Here is a 22275-nt window from a genome sequence, read left to right as displayed (position 1 = left end):
ATTCATCCAATGTTCCAAAGGCCCATTCTGTTTACTAATCTGATATCATTTTAAAAGGCTAACTGAGAAAACATTGGAAAACCTTTTTGCAATTATCCAAGCACATAATCTAAAACAAGTAATCTGAAAACTGCTGCCCTGGTTAAAAAAAGCAATGCAACTGATCTCAGCAAGTATTGTGTCTGGAATGGAGTGGAATGGAAATTTCTAAGTGACCCCAAACTTTTGACCGGTAGTGTATATGTATATGTATATATATATATATATATATATATATATATATATATATATATATATATATATATATATATATATATATATATATATACACACATATATAGTATATAGTATATTTATAGAACATTGTAAAAGGGGCCCCGTGAGTATTTTTACTTTTTGATAAGTATATTTTGCTGATGATACATCTTGCTTTAACCCTTGTATTGACTTTGGTTCAAATTGACCCATTTTCAATTTTTGTTTTATATCAGAAAATATGGGACATAGAAATAAGCCTTGAAAATGTGTAGAAGAAAAATGTAACAATTTAAAACGTTAGAAAAAGCGAAAACAAACTGTGAAAAAAAGGCGTCAAAAGCGTCAAGAAAAAAACCATCAGCACAGCGTCGTCCACCTGAGAGAGATGAGGCAGACATAAATGACATCACAGCCTCTCCATGTCTAACCAGCTCCATATGTCTGCACGTCTACTACCACTGGTCAGCAGGCAGCCAATCAGAATTCAAGGAAACGTGTCCCAGAGCAGAAAGGAAGGGAGGGTGCAGAGTAATGTGGAAAAGAGTTTTCATGACAGAGGGAGGATGAAGAGGAGTGTGTAACTCTTCAGACAGTCATTTGAACCCTCCCGAGCCGGATCTCAAATTAAAAGTCCAACAGAAACGGGACAACTTGCACACTATCAGGATGTTGTGTCTTGTGCGGTTGCCTTTAAAACTCAAAATACAGCCTGCAAATGAACTGCAAAGAAGTTTCTCAGAGGAAAGCACCTGGAACTGAATTATTTTGACATGTCAGCAATATAAGTTAGTTAGCACAGAGCAAATTCAAAACCACCATCTGTAGAAGTTAGAAGTGATAGTGGCAACTTTTATTCTGATGGCACACGTTCAGTTTGAAGAAAAGTAGGACAATCCTAGTGAAAATTAGCACCGTTGTTTTTTTTTAGCAGTTTCATAACAATCTGAGTCAGAATATTTTTTTTTTCAATTTTATCCCAAATTGTTTGTGCAAACAATTACAGACCAAAATACATTTCAATTTTACACTACCACTGTAAGGCACCAAAGTTGAAAAGTTTCAATTTGTAGACTTAGTGGGTTTAATACAAACACCAACGGAAAACTACAAGGAAAAAAATACACATATTGGCAAGTCTGACCAACTGCAATTGTAGTATTATTTCAGGTGGTTTAAAAATTGGTCAAAATACAAAAAGAAAACCCACTGGGGCGCCCGGGTAGTTCAGTTGGCGGAGTGCGCACCCATATGGGGATGTTTATTGCTCGACGCAGAGGTCCAGGGTTGGGGTTTGACCTGCGGCAGTCTCCTGCATGTCTTCCCCCTCTCTCTCTCCCCTTTCATGCTGTCCTGGTGATTAAAAAATACAAAGTACTGGCAGAAAATTAAGCTGCAATTAATTAATTTTTTGGTCACTAGGGGGCAAAAAAACAATCTGGAAAATGTATATACTGTATTATGAAGTTGTGGTAGCAAACAAATACACATCCAACTAAATCAGAGCAACATGAGCGTCCTATCCGAGTCGTGGTTGTGTCCACCTGTGAGATTTTGTGCCTCTAAGTTACTGTCTCTGCACTACAGTGGTACTGTTACCACACTGCACATAGCCGTACTATACTGTACATACAGTACAGGCCAAAAGTTTGGACACACTTTCTCATTCAATGTGTTTCCTTTTTATTTTCATGACTATTTACATCGTAGATTCTCACTGAAGGCATCAAAACTATGAATGAACACATATGGAATTATGTACTTAACAAAAAAGTGTGAAATAACTGAAAACATGTCTTATATTATAGATTCTTCAAAGTAGCCACCCTTTGCTTCTTTATTAATAAAGGAAAAAATTCCACTAATTAACCCTGACAAAGCACACCTGTGAAGTGAAAACCATTTCAGGTGACTACCTCATGAAGCTCATTGAGAGAACACCAAGGGTTTGCAGAGTTATCAAAAAAAGCAAAGGGTGGCTACTTTGAAGAATCTAAAATATAAGACATGTTTTCAGTTATTTCACATTTTTTTGTTAAGTACATAATTCCATATGTGTTCATTCATAGTTTTGATGCCTTCAGTGAGAATCTACAATGTAAATAGTCATGAAAATAAAGAAACACATTGAATGAGGTGTGTCCAAACTTTTGGCCTGTATTGTATCTGTCCATACGGTTTATACTGAATATCCATATTTATTGGGTTTTTCTTATAATATATTCTGTTAATACACTGTAAATATCTATACTATTCTTACTATTATAGTGTTACTACTGCTACATTGCACATATCTGTACATGTTGTTCATACGTTGTTCATATTACATATTTATTCTGCTCTTATAAAGGTAACTGCTAATACACTGCACATATTTATATTTAATTTATATTACTCTAAAGCACCTTCTGTAAACCAACTGTATACTACTGTCTACGCTGCACTAGATTTCTTGTCCTGCCTATGCACCACCTGTCTATACTTATACTTATATACTTATGTATATCAAATTGCACTTTTCTGCTCATTTTGTTTGGACGCAAACCGAATCTAATCTAATTTGGTTGAAATCTCCTAAAAAAGCTGAAGGTGATCTTGACTTGACTTTCCCTGGTCAACAATGAAGTTTTACTTTCATTACTGATGGAAACAAACATTTTACAGCAATCAGAAAACATTACAGACTAAGTTTTAATAATGGTCTCTTATTAGTTGTTATAGTAACACACCTGTTGTTCAATTTAGGAGACTTAACAGGTTGCATTTTATTTAATTTTTCTAAATTTTTAGCATTGAGGCCTCTTTTATTTATATTTTGATCACAGAAAATAAGAGAGGAAACAAAGGGCTATTAAATATCTCATAAATATAAACATAAGTGTGACGTGTTATGTTATCCATCAATTTCAATTGTTTGTTTGAAAGCTTCTCGTTGGAACCGTCAAAACCAGCAGAAAATACATCCACTAAGATTGACGAATGCTGTATTTTCATTTTCGTCCATCTTTACGTACAAAACTCCTTGTTTGAACCCTGTTTTATAGAATGACACCGGCCACAGCACACTTGTGTATTCCTGTATTTGGAGAGCATGGTGTGTACACTTTTAGAATAGTATGCACTTCTTTTACCGTGAGGCACTTTGGAAAAGAGTGTCAATAAAAAGACCAAAAAAAAAAGAAGAAAACAGGAGATGACAACAGAACAGTTGTCTCGGATTATCTTTAGTTGGCCAAGAGAAAGTTCCTGCTGTTGGAGCTTCCTTTTCGAATCTCCGTGACAAGGTTATGGAGTTTCTCTGACAGCGCCACCTGGTCAGAGAGAAGGCCAAAGATAAGATAGAGTGTAGTTTGTAAGATTCGGCTTCTAAGTCTGTGAACAAAAATGTTTGTTTTTTTGTATTTCTTTTGTACGTAGCCAGTAGAGGTTTGTTTGAGTGTGAAGCTCACTGTGTAAGAGTCTGGCTCCTGCAGCCTCTTGTGTCGAGGGTGCAGAGTCTGGAGGGAGCCCTGGACCTTTGCTCTAGTTTCTGCAGCGCTGCACAGAGGGTGTGTGACCTAGAAAGAGGGGGAGACGCGTTCATAAAGATTAAACTCCTACAAAGTAGAGTCCAGTCTTTTAGAAGTCTGTTTTGTACTGCTCAATGCCTCCCAAAACAACACATCTGCTTTTTCTTGTTACAGTTTTGAAGGCAGTCTGATAGATGTTCATGCTGTTATTGGAGACTGTCCTCCCTGATAAAACGGAAAAATACGTTGTTTGCTCAAGCAGCGATTACGAGTCGTATTAACCCCTGTAACGTCTTCCCGTCGACCATGCAACTTTGTGTTTTTCTGGGTCGCAATTTTTTTTTCAAGCTGTTGTCTCTTTTCACAATGTTTGTCACTTTTCCCAACATTTTTGAAGCTTTTGCCGACGTTCTTGTCACTTTTTTACAATGTTTTAGTCAATTTTTTTTATGCCCTTTTTTTGGCGGTTTTGTTGTTGTTTTCCAACATTTTTGAAACATTTTACAACATTTTTGTCACTTTTTTCAATGTTCTTTTAACAAATGTTTTTTTAAATGCTATAAATTTGAATAAACACCCACATGCAATGAAAGTAGTGAAGTGATAATTTATTTTACTTGTGAAGAACGTTGTATGAAACCATCCATGTTATTTTTTTTGACAATTAGGTTGAAAGAAACCCAAAATTTCTGATATAAAAACTTTCTGAAAATTGGTCAAATTTGACCCGAGGACAACAGGAGGGTTAACGTTTTTAGTGGCGGGGCCCTCGGGGAGAAAAGCAGGACGTAAGGTGATGAAGTATAACAAAAATATAACACGACTTTCACCCAGGATACTGGAGTTTGTGTCCCGGTTTGAAAAAAGAAAAAGTAAATGGCGAGACAAACGCAACAACAAGCATCACGAAACAGCAACTGGTCTACTAATTTCAACCTCTGAGCAGCCACGGGCCGTCCTCACCTGTCCTTTGGTGAACACGTCCTGGCGCAGACAGGCGACCTGAGCTGGAATGATTGAGATACAGGAGTCATCACACCTCAGAGGGTAACAGTTTAGAGAACCTCCCACCTCTGGAGGAGGCTCCGCAGCGAGACACACCAGGTCCAGAAAAGGATGGCCTGCAAGGGAGAAGAGAGTTGGAGGCTGTGAAAATCCTCATTATACACCAGGAAACTTTGTATATGTATATGTATGTAAAACCTTTTTATTCTTACAGCCACTTGTAAAGAAAATAATGGAAACACTGTAATGAGGGTTACCTAAATCCAAAAGTTATTTTTACAGAATTACGACTTTTTTAGGGCATCTAAATTTGTTGGGCTCCGTTCCACATTGTCAAAGGTTTAAGACCCCGCGGAAAACCCTTTTTTAAAGTTTGTATTTTATTATTTATCTCGAACAAGCAACAATGTTGCAAAAGAAAACAAAATTCTAAATTAAAACCACAAAATTAAAACACAAACAATCAGAATTTACCAAAGACAAAAAATAATAATAAAAAAGGATAAGTTTGAGAAGGAGCTGCTTGTTACTTCACAATATCATAGTATTACAAAACAAATAGATATGCAAATACAGCATACAATCTTTCAGGTCTTACAATAACTAACAACTATAAAACAACATACAACAATACCTTTACATTACAATTCCATTCCTATGTTTCGGTTAATTCTTTTCTGTATTGGTCAAGTATTGAACCCTGATCTTAAAAAGCAGCCAAAACTAAAATAAGATGGTGAAAACATAGAGAGAAATAAGTATGTTGGAATCGGGGTGAAGCAGATAGATTCTCACCCTCAGCGTCCACTAGCCTGTAGACAGCTTTCCTCCCGGGGACAGTGCTCTTCTCTGGGTCCTCACTGATCTTCATCTTGGGCTTCCCCCTCACCTCCACCAGCTAACGCACATATACAAACACCAACGTTAACATGATAGGAGAAGTGAGTTTTGGGGGCATTTGGAGAGACAGTTTAAGTGTTTGTTTGACCCATTACCTTGTACACACAGCCCAGCGAGGGTTGTTGTGTGCAGGTGACCAGATGTGTTCCAACGCCAACCACATCGATCGCATTCTCCTGAAACGATGACACGCAGAACATCAGGGGAAAGGGAAAGAAAAACACTTCTTTGTTCATCTCAGACCATCCCTACGTCCAGTCAATCTACCTTCTTGTTGAGCTCCGCCATGCTTTGCTCTGTGATGTTATTGGTCCCAACGATGATCAGCGAGTCAAAGGCCGAGATGGAGAAACTGTAGAGATGAAGCGAACGAAAGGAATAACAGACAATCAGACATGTACCACTCACCTTTGGAAGGGAGAGATATAGTCTCACTGGCAGTTTTTAACAGGGTTTCCACAGGGTCCTAAAGGTCCCATGACATGGTGCTCTTTGGATGCCTTTATAAAAACCTTATCGGTCCCCTAATACAGTGATTTTCAACCACTGTGCCGCGGCACACTAGTGTGCCGTGAGAGATCGTCCTGTGTGCCGTGGGAAATTATCCGATTTTACTTAATTGGTCCAACAAATTTTTTTATTGAGTTACTGCAAATAATTTTCCATTGTTGCGCATCTGTGCATCAATATGATGACTGGCAGAGAAATTAAATACTATTCTGTGTCAGTAGGTGGCAGTATAGCGCAATAATGACCTTGTTGATTTAAGACAATAGAATTACTGCCAGCAGGGCAGTAATTTTTCGACCAAAATTTGAGAGTGTGCGACTGAATTTTACATCCAGTCGCACATGTGCGACCAGTAAATTTGCCCCCTTTTTTACACGTTAAACGTTGACATTTCGGTACCTGAGAGCGCGCAAGCGCAAGCTAATCTGTCCTCTCTGAAACACAGAGACAGAGAGCAGAGCTCTGACACACACTCTGGCACACACGCAGAGCTGCAGACGATGCGAACTACGTCGGCTCTGCAGTTTTGTGGAAGTCACAGTGAGTCACGGAAATGCCGATGAAGTGGTTTCTAGTGTGGTTACAGCAGTGGTTCAAGCAGACAGCGTTTGCTGTGATATGATATTAATGGCGAGCCGAAAGCGGTCGCGGTGCTGTTGATGTTACACTTCCTCGGAGCCGAGCAGGCACAGCAGTGGTTTCTGTGCCCTGGTGACTGACTGATAGGCTGAGGTTGTAAGGCAAGGCAACTTTATTTCTACAGCACCTTTTGGTTGTGCCCATAACATTTTCAGTTGGGGGCCACTATGCTCCTAATGAAAAAAGTGAGTCTGGAGCCCTGCTGCCACCTTTCGCGCGCATCCCGCAGTGCCAGGATGTAAGCAGTATTGCCGAATCATCGATGTAAGCCTGCATAAAGCGATGGATACATTTTAAAAAAGGAAAAATGCAGATTCTGATTATTAGGCTACAATGTGTACAATACATTTTTGGTTGGTGGTGTGCCGCGGGATTTTTTTAATGTAAAAACTGTGCCGTGGCTCAAAAAAGGTTGAAAACCACTGCCCTAATACTGTATCTGAAGTCTCTTTTATATAGGCCTTAGTGGTCCCCTAATACTGTATCTGAAGTCTCTTTTATATAGACCTTAGTGGTCCCCTAATACTGTATCTGAAGTCTCTTTTATATAGACCTTAGTGGTCCCCTAATACTGTATCTGAAGTCTCTTTTATATAGACCTTAGTGGTCCCCTAATACTGTATCTGAAGTCTCTTTTATATAGGCCTTAGTGGTCCCCTAATACTGTATCTGAAGTCTCTTTTATATAGGCCTTAGTGGTCCCCTAATACTGTATCTGAAGTCTCTTTTATATAGACCTTAGTGGTCCCCTAATACTGTATCTGAAGTCTCTTTTATATAGACCTTAGTGGTCCCCTAATACTGTATCTGAAGTCTCTTTTATATAGACCTTAGTGGTCCCCTAATACTGTATCTGAAGTCTCTTTCCCAAAATTCAGCCTTGGTGTAGAATTACAGCCACTAGAGCCAGTCCCACAATGAGCTATCCTTAGGATGTGCCTATAGCCTATTTAGTCGTAGCTATTGAGGAGGAGAGAGTGCGGGGGGGCAAGGTGGAGGGTGGGGGTGTGGCCTTGACCAACTGCCACTTTGCTCGTTTGAAAGCCCTGATGTCTCTCTCTCATGGGGGGGCCAAATTCTCTGGTTGGGCAAAGCAGAGAAAGGGGAGGTAACCTTGCTCCTTATGACCTCATAAGGAGAAGATTCCTGATTGGCCCATCTGAGCTTTCATTTTCTCAAAGGCAGAGCAGGATACCCAGGGCTCGGTTTACACCTATCACCATTTCTAGCCACTGGGGGACCATAGGCAGGCTGGGGGAACTCATATCAATGTTAAAAAAACTCATAAAGTGAAATGTTCATGCCATAGGACTTTAAAAAGTCTAACATTTCAAAATCCAAATTTTAGGCCTTAAAAAGTTGCTGTTCGCTGAAGTATTGGCTATAGGTCGGGGGTTTTCAAAGTGTTTATGGCCAAGGACCCCTTAACTGAAAGAGAGACAGAGCAGGGACCCCCTACTACATATATTGTATAGAATTAAGTTGCATATTAAACTGGGCCTACAATAACATGCAAAGAATACTAAGCAATTTAAATAATAATTGTTGGTATGATTTTATAAATCTTGTTTTAATGTTAAACATACATGTGGCGCAGTGGAGCCTCAGGATTAACCATCTGTGGATGGTTTACCTTAGTGACTACCTTACCTATAGCCCAGTTAGCATATCATCGTTTTTTTTCACAAACAGGCTGATTTATATTTTCTAATAATATGTTGGATTCATCTTCATTTTTGAAAAACTTTCAAAAAATTAACAATCATTTGATGGCCCCCCTACAGTAACTCTGAGGACCCTGTTGATCTCTGTTCTAGGTCTTAAATCATTTTAAACAGGTCTAAATGTTCCTACATCCATGTAACGCTACCTCTAATGCTCATTGAAATGCTTTAGAATGTTCTCTCTTCTGATTCTGTGGTGTTGTAGTACAAATATAATTCACTGCATTACCACTAGAAATGAGATTAACATGCAAACTTTATTGCAACCAATCAGTTTTTGTCTTAGTGGCCCAAGTCTCTTTCGGATTGTACCACAGACATAAAACGGGATTTATTTAGGTCATGACATAGGTCTTAAATTTCCTTCAAATTGGTCTTACGTTCAGTTTTTATGCTCCACATATCTGGAACAAACTCCCAGAAATTGCAGGTTCCTACGCAACTCTCAGTTCTTTCAAATCAAGGCTGAAGATCTTTCTTTTTGATGTTGCCTTTTTTTAAATAATTGTTAATTTATAAGTCCTCTGGGAGGCCAGGTTTGGAACCTGTGTTGCAACAGAAAAAGAGTTAAAGTATAAGTCCTCTGGGAGGCCCGAGTTGGACTCGGTTAACTTGTTAAGTCCTTTGTAAGGCCCAGTTTGGAACTGGTTAAGTCCTCTGGGAGGCCAGGTTTGGAACCTGAGTTGCAACAGAAAACATAAGTCCTCTGGGAGGTTAACTTGTTCTTATACTGCACTGTACATTTTATTCTCATCTTTTATCTGTTTTTAATTTTTTTAATCATTTTAACTGCTCTTTAATGTTTTAATTTTTTAATAGTTTTTAACTGCTCTATAATGTTTAATGTAAAGCACACTGAATTGCCCTGTTGCTGAAATGTGCTATACAAAAAAAAAGCTGCCTTGCCTTGCCTTAAAAAGGTCTTAAAAAGTCTTCAATTTGACATGGGGAATCCTGCAGAAACCTTGTTTAAAGATGCACACGCGCAGCATGGCACCTCACTCACTGCTCGCTGCAGAGTCTGAAGACACGATGGACGTCAACCGACTGCCAGCAGAGGTCCCCGCTGTCCAGACGCACTCCGACAGGCCTGTAGCCCAGTTCACACAGCGCCAAGGCCACAGCGCAGAAGTTCAGCAGACCACTACTGAAATCACACACACACACACACACACACACACACACACACACAAACAGGTGAGCATGAACATAAACTATAACATGAACTGTTAAAATGAGTAGAGCTGGGTATCGTTCAAAATTACCGATACAGGTACGTTACCTATGTCGCGACTTCGATACCGGTTTCTGAAAGATTTTTTTTTTTTCAATACTAATTTTATAGAATTCTTTTTAACAAAAAAGAAATTACAACATTACGCCACAAATCTTGGAATTTGTTTCCCAGCTCGTACTACGTGAGCCCTGTCTCTCTGTGTAACATACACTTCTTCCTGCGTGTCTCTACGACATGAAACATTAGACAGCCAATCACAAACATGATTAGATCTTAGCAGAAGCATGGTGCATGCTTATTGGCTCATTGACGCTGATGGGAGTTACTCCTTAGGTATTGAAATTTGGTATTGAATGACGAGGCATTTTTCGATGCTCGCTACTAATGTGACGATTCGGTCGAGTGCCTAAAAAGTATTGAATTTAGTACCCAGCCCTAAAAATTTGTGGGTCACTTTGGGTTCTGGGAAATAAGGATTTTTGATTAAAAGAAATATGATCAACAGATGATTTAAAGCTACAGTGCGTAGTTTCTGTCGCTCCTATGATGAATTCTAAGTAATGACAACACCACTGTTGTTGCATCCACGTGATACAAGCCTTCTGTGATCGCACACACACACACACAGTTGTTTGTTGCAGCCTTGACTGGAGGACAGTCAGTTGTGATGTTGAAATGAGGATTTCCAGCAAATTAGCCTAGAAATCTAGATGCACCGTAGTGGCAGCAAATCTATTTTGCAGCCAGGGGGGTCTAGGCACTCTCTGTTGACTTGCGAGCTGGAAAAAACAAAATCTGGTCAGGCCAATCACATCGTGTATAGAGTTGGTGGGCGGGCTTATGGCTGCTGCTGCTGGGAACAGGGGTCTTCTGGAAGACTTGGAGATAAGCTTTTCTTTGAGAAAAGAACAAAGAACGGCACAGAAATCATTCTTAAAAAAGGAAGATGTGTTCGGAGTTTTGCCGACCGGATACGGCAAAAATGTAATCTATCAACGAGCTCTGCTACCTTCTTCGTTGCTCTGCCTGGTTGTTGCGCTACTCTATTACGTGCCCCTCGGCCAGACCCAACATCTTGATGTGGGTCTGGCTTGTCAGGCTACCAGCAAATAATATTACAGATGAATAACTACAAACCTGATTTAACTCAGTGTACACTAGTGACACCTGCTGGTAACAATAGCACATTGTACTTGTCAATATGCTATATTTAAAATAGTTTTTATTGCTTTACATTGCTGTAAGACAGCCCTTTCCTTTCCACAGAAAGCTTTTTTGCCTTTATTTATAGGACAGATTAAGACAGGAAAGTGGGAGAGGGAGAGGAATGACATGCAGCAAAGGGCTGCAGGTCAGAACTGAACCCGCAGCAAGTTACCAGGCAACACTGTAGCTGTCGATCACTGGGAGGAAGTTCTGAGGGTAGGCGATGGCGTACGACAAAAAGGAAGCCAACTCGCCCTCGCTGATCTTCCCAGGCTCGGCTCCCAGAAGCTCACACACACGACTCAGCCAGCCCTTCGTCAACGAGATGATGTTAACTGGATCCTTCTCCCCGTTCACCGCCACAAGAGTCTGAGTGGAAACATAAAACGGGGACGTATTATTAACAACACATTGCGGTCCTTGTCACTATCAGACTGTTGACAACCTGCTTCCTGATCCTCATGATCATATACAGCGGTGAAAGAAGTATGTAGATCCTTCACTTAAGTAAAAGTTCAATACCACACTGTAAAAATATTCTGTTAATTGTATTGTCCTGCATTGAAAATGTTACTTCAGTAAAAGTATTGTCAGGACAATGGGCCTCATTCACCAATATCTTCAATCAATATCTTCCTTTGTTCTTAATTCTTCCTAAGAAAAGTCTATGTCGGATTTATGACATATTCTTAAACCTACATTGTGTAATGTTTTGAGTTGATTCTTAGCAAAAACCCCTTTGTTCTTTCACAAATATGTGCTCATTCATGTGTAATTACTTCCACTGACTTCGCTGTGACAAATGCCAGCCGGGAGGGAAAAAGAGAATTAAAACGACAACGCGACAGGCAAAGCAACAAGACCAAAGTTAATACTGGAGTGGCAAGAACAGCTGCGTGTAAACGATGGAGATACTAAGATCTAATTTCGGGTTTAGCCACCGTAGGAGTTGAAACGCGCTCGAAATGGGACGGGCTAGAAAGTAATATTCAGTTGGATGTAATATACAATTTCACCGCTAGATGGGAGAAATTCTTACACAATGTAGCTTTTAACAACAGAATTGTTCGCACCTGTGTTCTTAGGATTGATGAATCCAACATCTTCGTACTTCAAAGCGCGTGCCAGTTGTTCCTAATTAGCATAAGACAACACCCTGCAAATTTCCATGTTCCCAAGGACATGACACTTCAGGGCCGTATGCAAGAAAAGTTGGAAAATGTCCAAAAGACGCACAGACAGTGGTGGTACACCGATCACCAAACGAAAAAAAGAGCTTCAGTAATTCTGGAATAGAAATTCTACTGCAACAGGTAAATGCCAAACGAGGCATAATATTTAGTAGTGTTTCCAGTGGTTTTAAAGCCACCAACAAAACCGAGGCATGGAAGGAGATCACGGATGAACTCTGTTTCTGGACAATGTCGCTCAATTGAAGATGTAAAAATGCAATTTCAGTTTTGTGTGATGTGATCATCGGGGATTATTATGTGTAAAATTGCAAAATTATCATTCATTCATGCATGACGGCGATTTAAACCCAATTCACTTCAATAAAGATAACTATACATGCTATTCTTGTTACGAGCATCAAGGCGTGGCGGCGCTGCAGTGCAAATTCAACTCATTTTGTCATTTAGTCCATGTTAACTCAAAGATTGGTAGAAAAAAAATAGACGTTGGAGGTCATTAATCGGCACGCAAAGTCCTTGAAATCCATTCTGCTGTTAGCATCATATAGCCATGGCAAAAAGAAAACAAGACAGTTTAAGACATTGACATTGTGTAGCGATGACGTTAATGGCACGACCAATTCACCTTCTGCAAGCCCTGTTAGCACACCTCCCACCGGGGTGACAACGCAAGAAGAAGCTGAAGAAATAATGTCCTCTCTGGCTGAAGATGGAGGTTGTAACAGCTCGTCAGAGGCCGGTCACCATCCTAACCCCTCTTGCTCCTCTCTCCCGTTAAATTGGAACAGCCGGCAGTGGAGAGACTGGAAGAGCCAATATATACATGGCTTTTTGTAAAGGATGGAAGCCTGGGGTGCATCGCTTAGGCCTAATTGAACAGAGGAATTATGGTATTCTTCGGTAGCCTGAGTAACTTTAACCGTTGTTCATGTGAAATCTCAAAGACAGCCTGATGCTTTGTTTATAGACTATTTGTGGCTGGCTGTTTCAATTCCTGTCGATAAAGTATCATAGGGCAAATGCTGTATAGTGCATACACTTGTAGCTGTTATGTATCTTTGTAAGTCATTGTAAGTCGCCAACTGCAAAAATCTTAATGTGTAAAGTAACTAGTAACTAAAGCTGTCCGATGAATGTAGTGGAGTAAAAAGTACAATATTTCTCTCTGAGATGTAGCGGAGTAGAAGTAGAAAGTGACACGCAAAGAAAAGACTTGAGTAAAGTACAAGTACCTCAAATTTGTACTTAAGTAAAATACTTGTACTTAGTTACATTCCACCAGCGATCATAAATTATTAATAATAATTGATCACTGACACAAATTCTTAAGCCACTGTTTTCCTTTTCAGAGACCGATGAAACGTAACCTACCTTCGGCATTATGCAACAATGTAAGCACCCACCATTTGTAATTAATGAACTACGAATGTGCAGCATCATCGGTATGTTCAAAGAATTTCTAATATAGGAAGAAGTTCCACTCCCTCGTTACTCGCGGCTTCTGAACTGGTTGCAGTTCCACCAGAGTTCCATATAGGGGGCGCTCACAGGCCAGTGCAGAATGAAAGGGACTCTGGAGCTATACCCCTCAAAATCCACTTTTCTCATGATATAATTTTTTGTCTGGTACTTTGAATGTTGCATTCGAAAGGGGAGGCTAAGAAAATACACACTGCTGGGTGTTAGATTTTTTTAAAGTGGCTTTTTTGTTCTAAAAAGCCTTTTAAAATGTCAATGACGTCATACACATATACGGCCGGAGATACTGCTTAACGGCAAGCTCTGAGTCACTTCTTTTGTTCTGTCGAGGCATCGACAACACAGCTGACAGGTTAGGCTCTTCCTGTCAGCACACGTGCTAGAAAGAGGTTTGCTAATGTTTTAAAGACCACGCCGAAATATTCACTCGGACATTCTGGTTCCGCTTCGGATGCCGTCAAGCAGGATCTCTGATCGTAATCAGACCTTCACTGACCAATCAGCATTCATTAGCAGAATGCTAGCGTGTTATGGGCAACAACGACTCAACCTGTAAGAAATCGAAAGGACATAAGTACTCGTTCATTCAACTTTCGACCTATAATCCATGTTGAACTTGCAAAAACTACAATCAAATCTGAGATTTCTCAACCACAATCAGGCGAAATAGACACATTTAGCCGTCTAGCTCCATAGAGTCCCATTCATTTTGCACTGGACCGCAATCACCCCCAGTGGAACTCTGGTGGAACTGCAACCAAATTCGGTACAATGGGGCTGAACAGGGAGTGGAAAGGCTTTCCGTAGATGGGCTTTGGTATGGTCCCTGAAGGATGATTGGAGGAGAGAACACATACTCACTTGTGGCCACACCTCCTCCAGGGAGGTAAAGGAAGTGACGTATGAGTGTGCCATGGTCCCTGCGACGGGGATCCCAAACAGGAAACCAGCCTGAACGTTACTGCTGAAATCAAACCCTGGAAGACAGTTTTCTAGTGTCAGTCTGGGGGGGGGGGGAATTCAGAACCCATTCAGGCCTGAGGCAACACACCTGGCTAAAGTTCATTTTTCAACATTTAGAAAAAATTATTTGAAGCAAATTATCTCTGTTTCAAATCCCCCGTGTTGGTTGTTGACATTCCTTTTATCGACAAGTGTGTGAACATACTTTGTGTTTGTTCACAGTGTGTACTCAATTTGTGTACTTGGAGACACGCTGTGTAAGACTCATTTCTCCAATATTCTGCAGTGGAAACGTAGATAAAGTTGCATCATTCTTTCAAAGGTCCTCGGCTCCTGGGGCTGAAAAAGCCTCTTTATGTGGTTCTACGTAATGTGCCTCCACTTGATTATTTTTCGATTAATTAATTAGTTGTTTGGTCTGTAATATGTCAAAAAATGGTGAAAAATGTCAATAAGTGTTCCTCAAAGCCCAAGATGATGTCCTCAAATGTCTTGTTTTGTCCACAACTCAAATATATTCAGTTTACTGTCACAGTAGTAGGGAAACTAGAAAGTAGTCACATTTAAGAAGCTGGAATCACAGAATTTTCACCTTTTTCATAAAAAATAACTCAAACCGATTAATCGATTAATTATATTACAGTTGACAGTTGATGTATAGTTGACAACTAATCGATTAACCTTTTGCAGCTCTACCTCTCAGTGAGAACACCTACATCTACGCGTGTTTTGTTGGGAGGGGAAAGTGACAAAGAGAAATGGCCTGGATGCTCCATACAGACATGAGTAAAATCATATATATCTCAGGCTATTTATATTTACATTTTTTTTTTCAAATTATAGCTACTTGAAGCCAATAAAAAACACAAATGTGGAGAAGAGCTGAACAGAATTTTGACATAGTGAGTGTCACAGCATTAACAGACCACACAACATTCACCTCCAATGTATGTGTATCGTGAGGCGGTAAGCCCTCCATCTGGTCCCTGAGCCCTCCTGAGGCCCATCTCCAGCAGCCTCCTCTTGGGGCCGGCCGCCAGGCGGAAACGGGCAGCGTTACTGCACACCAGACTAACAACAGAGAGGAGACAGATCAGAAACAGGCTGTTTTAAGTCTCATGCTGGAGCCATGGTGGAGCTCTGTGTGTGTGTGTGTGTGTGTGTGTGTGTGTGTGTGTGTGTGTGTGTTAAATCAATAGGGCAAAAGTTATACTACAAGGCAAATATTGCCCCGCGTAGTATCAGAAAAATGGTTTCAAGATTAGAAAAATCCTAACTTACCAGGGTTATGTAACTTAAAAATGGTAACATCAGACAATTTTACCTCTTTTTAGGTGGCAGGAATGAAAATAAGTCCACATTTGTTGTGTTCTGGTTTGTTCTGGTTGGAACAATGAAGACAGTTGGAGAACAACATAGGATGTAGGCTCTACAGGATGATAGCTTTTCCTTGACAACATCTTTTTTGAAGATGTACAGATATTGAGGCATTCTATTATCTAAAATGGCTTGAAAAATAGTGAATATAGCTGCCGTAAATGGGGGATCTCCCGGGGTAGCATGCCATAAGGCCCTTCTAGGTTTGGGCTGAGCCCTGAATGTTTACAACATCTGGCTCTGGGCCCAGTTTGTGTGTGTGTGTATGTGTGTGTGGGTGTGTGTGTGTGTCTTTTGGTGGTTACCTGGCGTAGTTGACCAGACACAGTAAACTGGTCTCCAGCAGCTGAACCACAGCCAGCGGACCTGACACCTCCATCAGAGGCACCTGCAGATGTTTTAGACAGCACAAGTTATTCCCTCCGGCAAATATGCATTTCCTAGGATGGTAAAGGACTGTCCCGCCCTACTCTGCTCCTGATTGGCTGGTACTTGTCGCCTTCATTGGATTTATTAGGTTTAGGCATGAGGAGTAAGATTGGTTAGAGTTAGAGTTACCAGGGTAAGCCAATCAGAGGCAGAGTAGGACCATTCTAGGAGATGCAAATTTGCTTCCTGTGACCCTGAAGAGAACCCTGTATTTGACCTTTTTTAAGATAATTTGTTGGGCTTTAATGGGCTTTATTGACAAAACAGCTTGAAAACAGGAAAGGGGAGAGAGAGAGGGAAAGACATGCAGCAAAGGGCCGTGGGTCGGATTCGAACCCGCGGCCGCTGCCAAGGACTCACACTCTACTGGGTGAGCTAAAGGTCGCCCCGTATTCAACTTTTGACCTTTAGTTTCACGCTGCAGCTCACCCTGGCAAACACCACAGTGCCCTCTGGGACGGAGCGGAGCGTGACGCCGGAGCAGTCCAGGCCTCGCAGAAACTGGAAGAAGGCGGGGTCGGTGTCCGGGGGCAGGACGGAGCGCAAGAACTCAACATCTGGATCGAAAAAACACAACGTTAACGCGACAGCTGGAACACCGTCAGCAAGACCAACCACAGAGAGCGCCCTTTATCCTACAACACATGTACTACACAAGTGCATGTGTCCTCCATGTGGCCCGCCTCCCTCACATGTCCTGACCCCCCACCACCTAAACACACACACAAACACACACACACACACACACACACACACACACACACACACACACACACACACACACACACACACACACACACACAGTAATAGAGCTAAATCTAATTTGGCAGCCACCAACTGACCTCAGTGGTATGACTATAATGAAGTTTAGATGAAACATGTTTGAGAGTGTACTTTACAGAAGTACCATTTAGGTTCTTGTACTTTACTTAATTTATGCTACTTTTTAACTATACTTTTACTAATAAGTATTAAAGAAGAGTACCAATACTCTATTACAAATAAAAGTCCTTCATTTATAACCCTACTTAAATATTTAATATGTACTGTCTAAAAACAACTGCACCTATGTTATATATGTCGTTGAGTTTTGTACTTACATTATCCCAAATGTATCCAACAATGGTCAAACCCAGAGAAATCTGTCATTTTATTCGAGGTGAGGGTCTGTTACATCTGGTCGCCTGTCGATGGCGTCATATCCCCTTTGTACATGCGTCAGCGTTGTGGTTGTCTGCCAGAAGCTGTCATGAATTTAATTTGTATCTAGTTTTAAAGACACATTTTTAGGATACACTTTTTGGATCTTAAAGGGCAACTATTATATAGCATTTTCAAGATTATACTTGCATTTTGTGTTTGTACTAGAACATGTTTACATGCTTTAATGTTAAAAAAAACACTGCTGCACCTGTATTCACCCCTCTGTATGAGATGCACTATAGGAGCGCCTGTCTCTTTAATCCCTCCTCCCGAAACAGAAAACACGAAAAAAGCACAATATGTGACCTTTAAAGGTCCAATATGTAATATTTGTACTGTAATAAATCCAAAAATGACACCAATGCCTCATCAGATATTAAGGAAACATGTTAAACTGAAATACTATCTTTTCTGACAACAATGCTAATAGTATTTTTTCTTTTTGAAATTTACATTCCGTGACGGAATTTATGTTTATGTTTTGATCTGTGTGTTGTTATCCACGGCCCAGTTTGACAGGCAGGCCGGGTTGCCAGATATACCTGTAAAAACGTAAACCCAGCACGCTACAGCTGTAACAGTAGTACAGCCATGAAAGCAGCAAACGAACCAACAGGATCAACGGAGATAGATTCTACATGACATAAAAAAAAGAAAACAGCATGTTTCTAACAGTTGCGTGACCAGAGACGTAACAACCCCCTGGTAAATATTGGAGATGTATTTGAAAGATGGAGACAGCTTAGAGCCCAAAAGGACGCAGAGTTGGCTTATTTTCTCCTGAACAGGTAAGCATTAGCTTCAGGCTAATTTATCACAGCTACTACGGATGGGCATTTTTTGTCATTTCAACATTTGTGTACTCACATTGAATTATATAGCTAGAGTACCCAAGTTGGTTACTCGCAAAAACAATTGAAACATAGACAGTAAAGTGATCCCGACTGGTCCTGGCTAACGCCGCCATGCTAACCCTGCTAACCCTGCTAACTGCTAACGTTACCGGGAGGACCAGGCAAGCAGCCCATGGCTGTTTACAGCGTGTAGCCTCTTCAGCGGCTGGAGCCGACAACGGTGAGTTATTTTAAACCACAAGAGGGGGGCTGTAAATCGGAAAGAGAGGACTGTGAGTTTGCAGTGTGTTTAGCGATTGTTGCCGTAATTCTAAGCCAATGAAGTGTGTTCCGTTGGCAAGGTAGTGGTATTTTTAGCGTTTTGTATTGTAATTCTAAGCCGAGGAAGTGTGCCTGACTGGCGTGTGGAGAGGACAGTGAGGTTGTTGTGTTTTTAGCGGTTCATACTGTAATTTTAAGCCAAAAAAGTGTGTCTGTCAGTTGGTTACAGAGCTCCGCGTGAGGACGGGCTTTTATGACTGTCAATATAGCCAGCATCTACCGTTAGCTACTCCGCTGTGCTGTGGAGTAATGTCCGGCTATGTGAGACTAGCATCTACCGTTAGCTACTCCGCTGTGCTGTGGAGTAATGTCTGGCTATGTGAGACTAGCATCTACCGTTAGCTACTCCGCTGTGCTGTGGAGTAATGTCTGGCTATGTGAGACTAGCATCTACCGTTAGCTACTCCGCTGTGCTGTGGAGTAATCTCCGGCTATGTGAGACTAGCATCTACCGTTAGCTACTCCGCTGTGCTGTGGAGTAATGTCTGGCTATGTAAGACTAGCATCTACCGTTAGCTACTCCGCTGTGCTGTGGAGTAATGTCTGGCTATGTGAGAAAAGCATCTAGCAACATTGTTGTGAATGCTGCGGTCTCAGCCTGGCAACATGAGGGGGCGGGGAGACAACTCTCTCCAGTATTTTGTACTGCAGTAACTATTTTAAACACTAGCTGTCAGTATTTCATATTGCACCTTTAAGTAGTCACAGCATATAAATGATATATTTTACACTAAGTTATTAAAAGATGAAAAATACTGATGCATGAGAGAAGCATTTTCAATTCAGGTGAAAATATTTTGCACTACTTTATATTCTGTTAAGTAGTTTAACCTTTGCCATTTCAAAGGTAAATACCTACATGTATTTGACCGCTACAGTTGTATACTCTTCAGATGAAAATCTTTTATGAAACATAGTTCCTTGATGTAAATGTAACTGAGCAGCAGTGCTGTATTAGCTCCACCTCAACCAGCTACAACATAAAAATGATGACGGGTTAATTCATCTGTAATAATGATCCAATAACAAAACACTTTTAACAATCTAACAGAGGGAAATGTGCCACTCTACACGATGAGTACGTCTTTTAAACTAAACCTTTGAAAGCAGATCTTAAAAGTGTCGCAGAATAATTTTATTTTTCTGCTGAATATTTCTTTTACCCATGGCTGCATCACTACATATATATTACTCAAGTAGCTGTTTCTTCTGGTGCTTGTACTTTACTTGAGTATTTCCACAACATTTATCTGACAACTTTATTGATCAAGGTTAAGACTTAGGCTACAAAACATAGGCCTATGGTATAAAATATGATGTAGCCTACACAGACTAAACTACCCAACGGTGTATGTGTATAGTCTATGTTAACTTATCAGCAACCATCCCATAATAAAGTATAAGATAACACTGTGAACAGGGGCAGTCCATTCTATACATTGAGTGCATTTGAGTAGATTTTGCTTTAACTACTTTTACAAAAGTAGACCTACAGTTGTGAATGCAGAACTTGTACTTAAATAATGAAGTATGATATTATTATGATTACTCTGTCACACAGCTGACAGTCGCTCATTCACCATAAAAGTAACTGTGAAAGACAACCTTTTATGTTGTTATATAATTCTTCGAATCTGTATGATCTTTAACCTATAAAGCAGATCACTTGTAGTAACATAAGGACAAGCGTTCAACCCTCTTGGTATGCAGTGTTTCATCTTGTACTGATCCTTACGTTACACAAGAGATTATGTATCGTGTCATTCAATGATTCACATGATAAAGTTCAGATCTAAACGTCAAAGTTCAGCGAAATTCTCCACCGGCATTCAGGACGTCTCATTGAAAGCCTCATAGGGGTCGCGCGGTGGAGTATTGCGCAACCACAACGGCAGCCTATGCGTTTTAAAGGGAGTTTGCGGGAATGGCATACCGATCTGATGGAAAAATAACACTGTCATCAGCTAGATTTGGTCAGCTGCTGCTGCTGTTTAAATAGTAATAAAGTAGACGGGCTAATAAAGTCCCGAGTTGACTTTCTCACCTTCGTCTGTGAGGCGAAAGCTGCGCAGAAACAGCAGGCAGTCGTGCAGCCCGGCGAACAGCGAGAAGCCGCCGCCGAACGGGTTGTCCCTGAAGAAGAGCTCGAACACGGCGGGCTCCTGGTGCCGGCCGGTCCGCCAGTACGCATACGCCATGGTGAACTGGTACAGGTCCGTGAGCAGAGGGGGGACCCGCTCCCGGATAGAGCGCTCCATAGCCCCGCATGTGTTGCTGGACGGCGCTGCCATGTTATCCAAGCCCGTGGTCTGGGTTCACTGATGCCGAGATCTCTGGGACTTGCAGTTCTCCAAAGCCCCAGAGCGGGGAGACTTTAAGGCACGGACAAGGCGTGATGTGTCCTGGGAAATACTAGCTAAGCTGCAGTTCCAGTTTCAGATGACACTTGTACTTAAACAAACATTTCTTTAGATGGTGTGCTATATTTATATTCTCATCTGTCCGAGTTGACTGCTAGCGTTTTCTGACGTTTTTTTTCAAAACTTTCACAGCAAATGTTAAGAAGAAATACAATACTAATTAATAAGCCCTGCAGTCAAAATGTAATACAATAAAGTTACAAACAGAAAATATACTTTAGGGGAGACCGGGGTTGGTTGTCACACGTTTTACTCTTGTGTAAATGAACATCATTACAACATCTTTCAATAGTCATCCCTGCATTGAATGAAAGTTTGAAAAAGTTTTGAAATGGATACCCCGTAATAGTACTCATCAATGCCCCTTGTGTTTAAATCATGCATTTGAACAAGGTAATTCTTTGTTTCAAGTATTCTCTGTAACGAGAAGTAAAATAAAGGAATTTACAGTGGTGAAAAAATAAAGCAGTTAGATTGAAATATTCATCTCCACATATGTGACAACCATCCCCAACCGACCTCTCGACAAACATTTTAAGCTAGCTACCACATTGCTTTTAGCTTGCTAGCTTGAAGTTGACTCAAATCAAGCTATTAACTTCAACTTTTTAATACGTTTTTAAGTTTGAAATGACTAATAACCTACACGCTTTTAATACAAAAACAACACCAACATGAAAAATGACTCTGACACATACAAATTACAAAATATCTCCTCACCTTAATGTTTTGGGTAACACTTTACTTGACACTGTCATGAACACGACACAGTCATGACACATGAACCCTAACCCTAACCATAACCATAACTTGTCATGACAAAAACCGAATGACACTTACTGACAGAGCGTTATGTCATAAACGCTTATGACTTGTTTTGTTTATGACAGTTCATGACCGTGTCATGTCACTGTTATGTAGATACCTCCAAGTAAGGACAACTGTTTAATATCAAATCAACTGTCTTCACAGTGCCCTCTTGTTTAGCTGTAATGAGCAGTGTGACAACCAACCCCGCTCTCCCCTTCTGTCAAAAACAAAGGCAGTCCAA

At 40.7% G+C, this 22275-nt stretch overlaps 1 protein-coding gene across 2 annotated transcripts; it reads right to left on the bottom strand.

The window, feature by feature from the left end:
- Positions 1 to 3311: 3311 nt before the first annotated feature.
- naprt (nicotinate phosphoribosyltransferase) lies at positions 3312 to 22009 on the bottom strand. 2 transcript variants are annotated; one of them, XM_028587461.1, is made up of 14 exons: positions 21945 to 21986; positions 20849 to 21206; positions 16856 to 16983; positions 16303 to 16385; positions 15561 to 15691; positions 14519 to 14634; positions 11158 to 11354; positions 9549 to 9689; positions 5937 to 6021; positions 5765 to 5845; positions 5565 to 5667; positions 4728 to 4885; positions 3705 to 3812; positions 3312 to 3566 (listed from the first exon to the last, which is right to left on the bottom strand). In XM_028587461.1, the coding sequence occupies exons 2-14, from the start codon at positions 21093 to 21095 to the stop codon at positions 3480 to 3482; spliced, it is 1665 nt and encodes a 554-aa protein (XP_028443262.1). In that variant the 5' UTR covers positions 21096 to 21206; positions 21945 to 21986; the 3' UTR covers positions 3312 to 3479. The 2 variants fall into 2 exon arrangements, with proteins under 2 accessions (XP_028443262.1, XP_028443261.1); XM_028587460.1 differs by having other exon boundaries at positions 20849 to 22009.
- Between the last annotated feature and the right edge of the window lie 266 nt (positions 22010 to 22275).

This window comes from Perca flavescens, chromosome 9, assembly GCF_004354835.1.
Source record: "Perca flavescens isolate YP-PL-M2 chromosome 9, PFLA_1.0, whole genome shotgun sequence".
In the NCBI taxonomy this organism is placed as follows: domain Eukaryota; kingdom Metazoa; phylum Chordata; class Actinopteri; order Perciformes; family Percidae; genus Perca; species Perca flavescens.
This window is presented reverse-complemented; position numbering and strand designations above follow the sequence as displayed.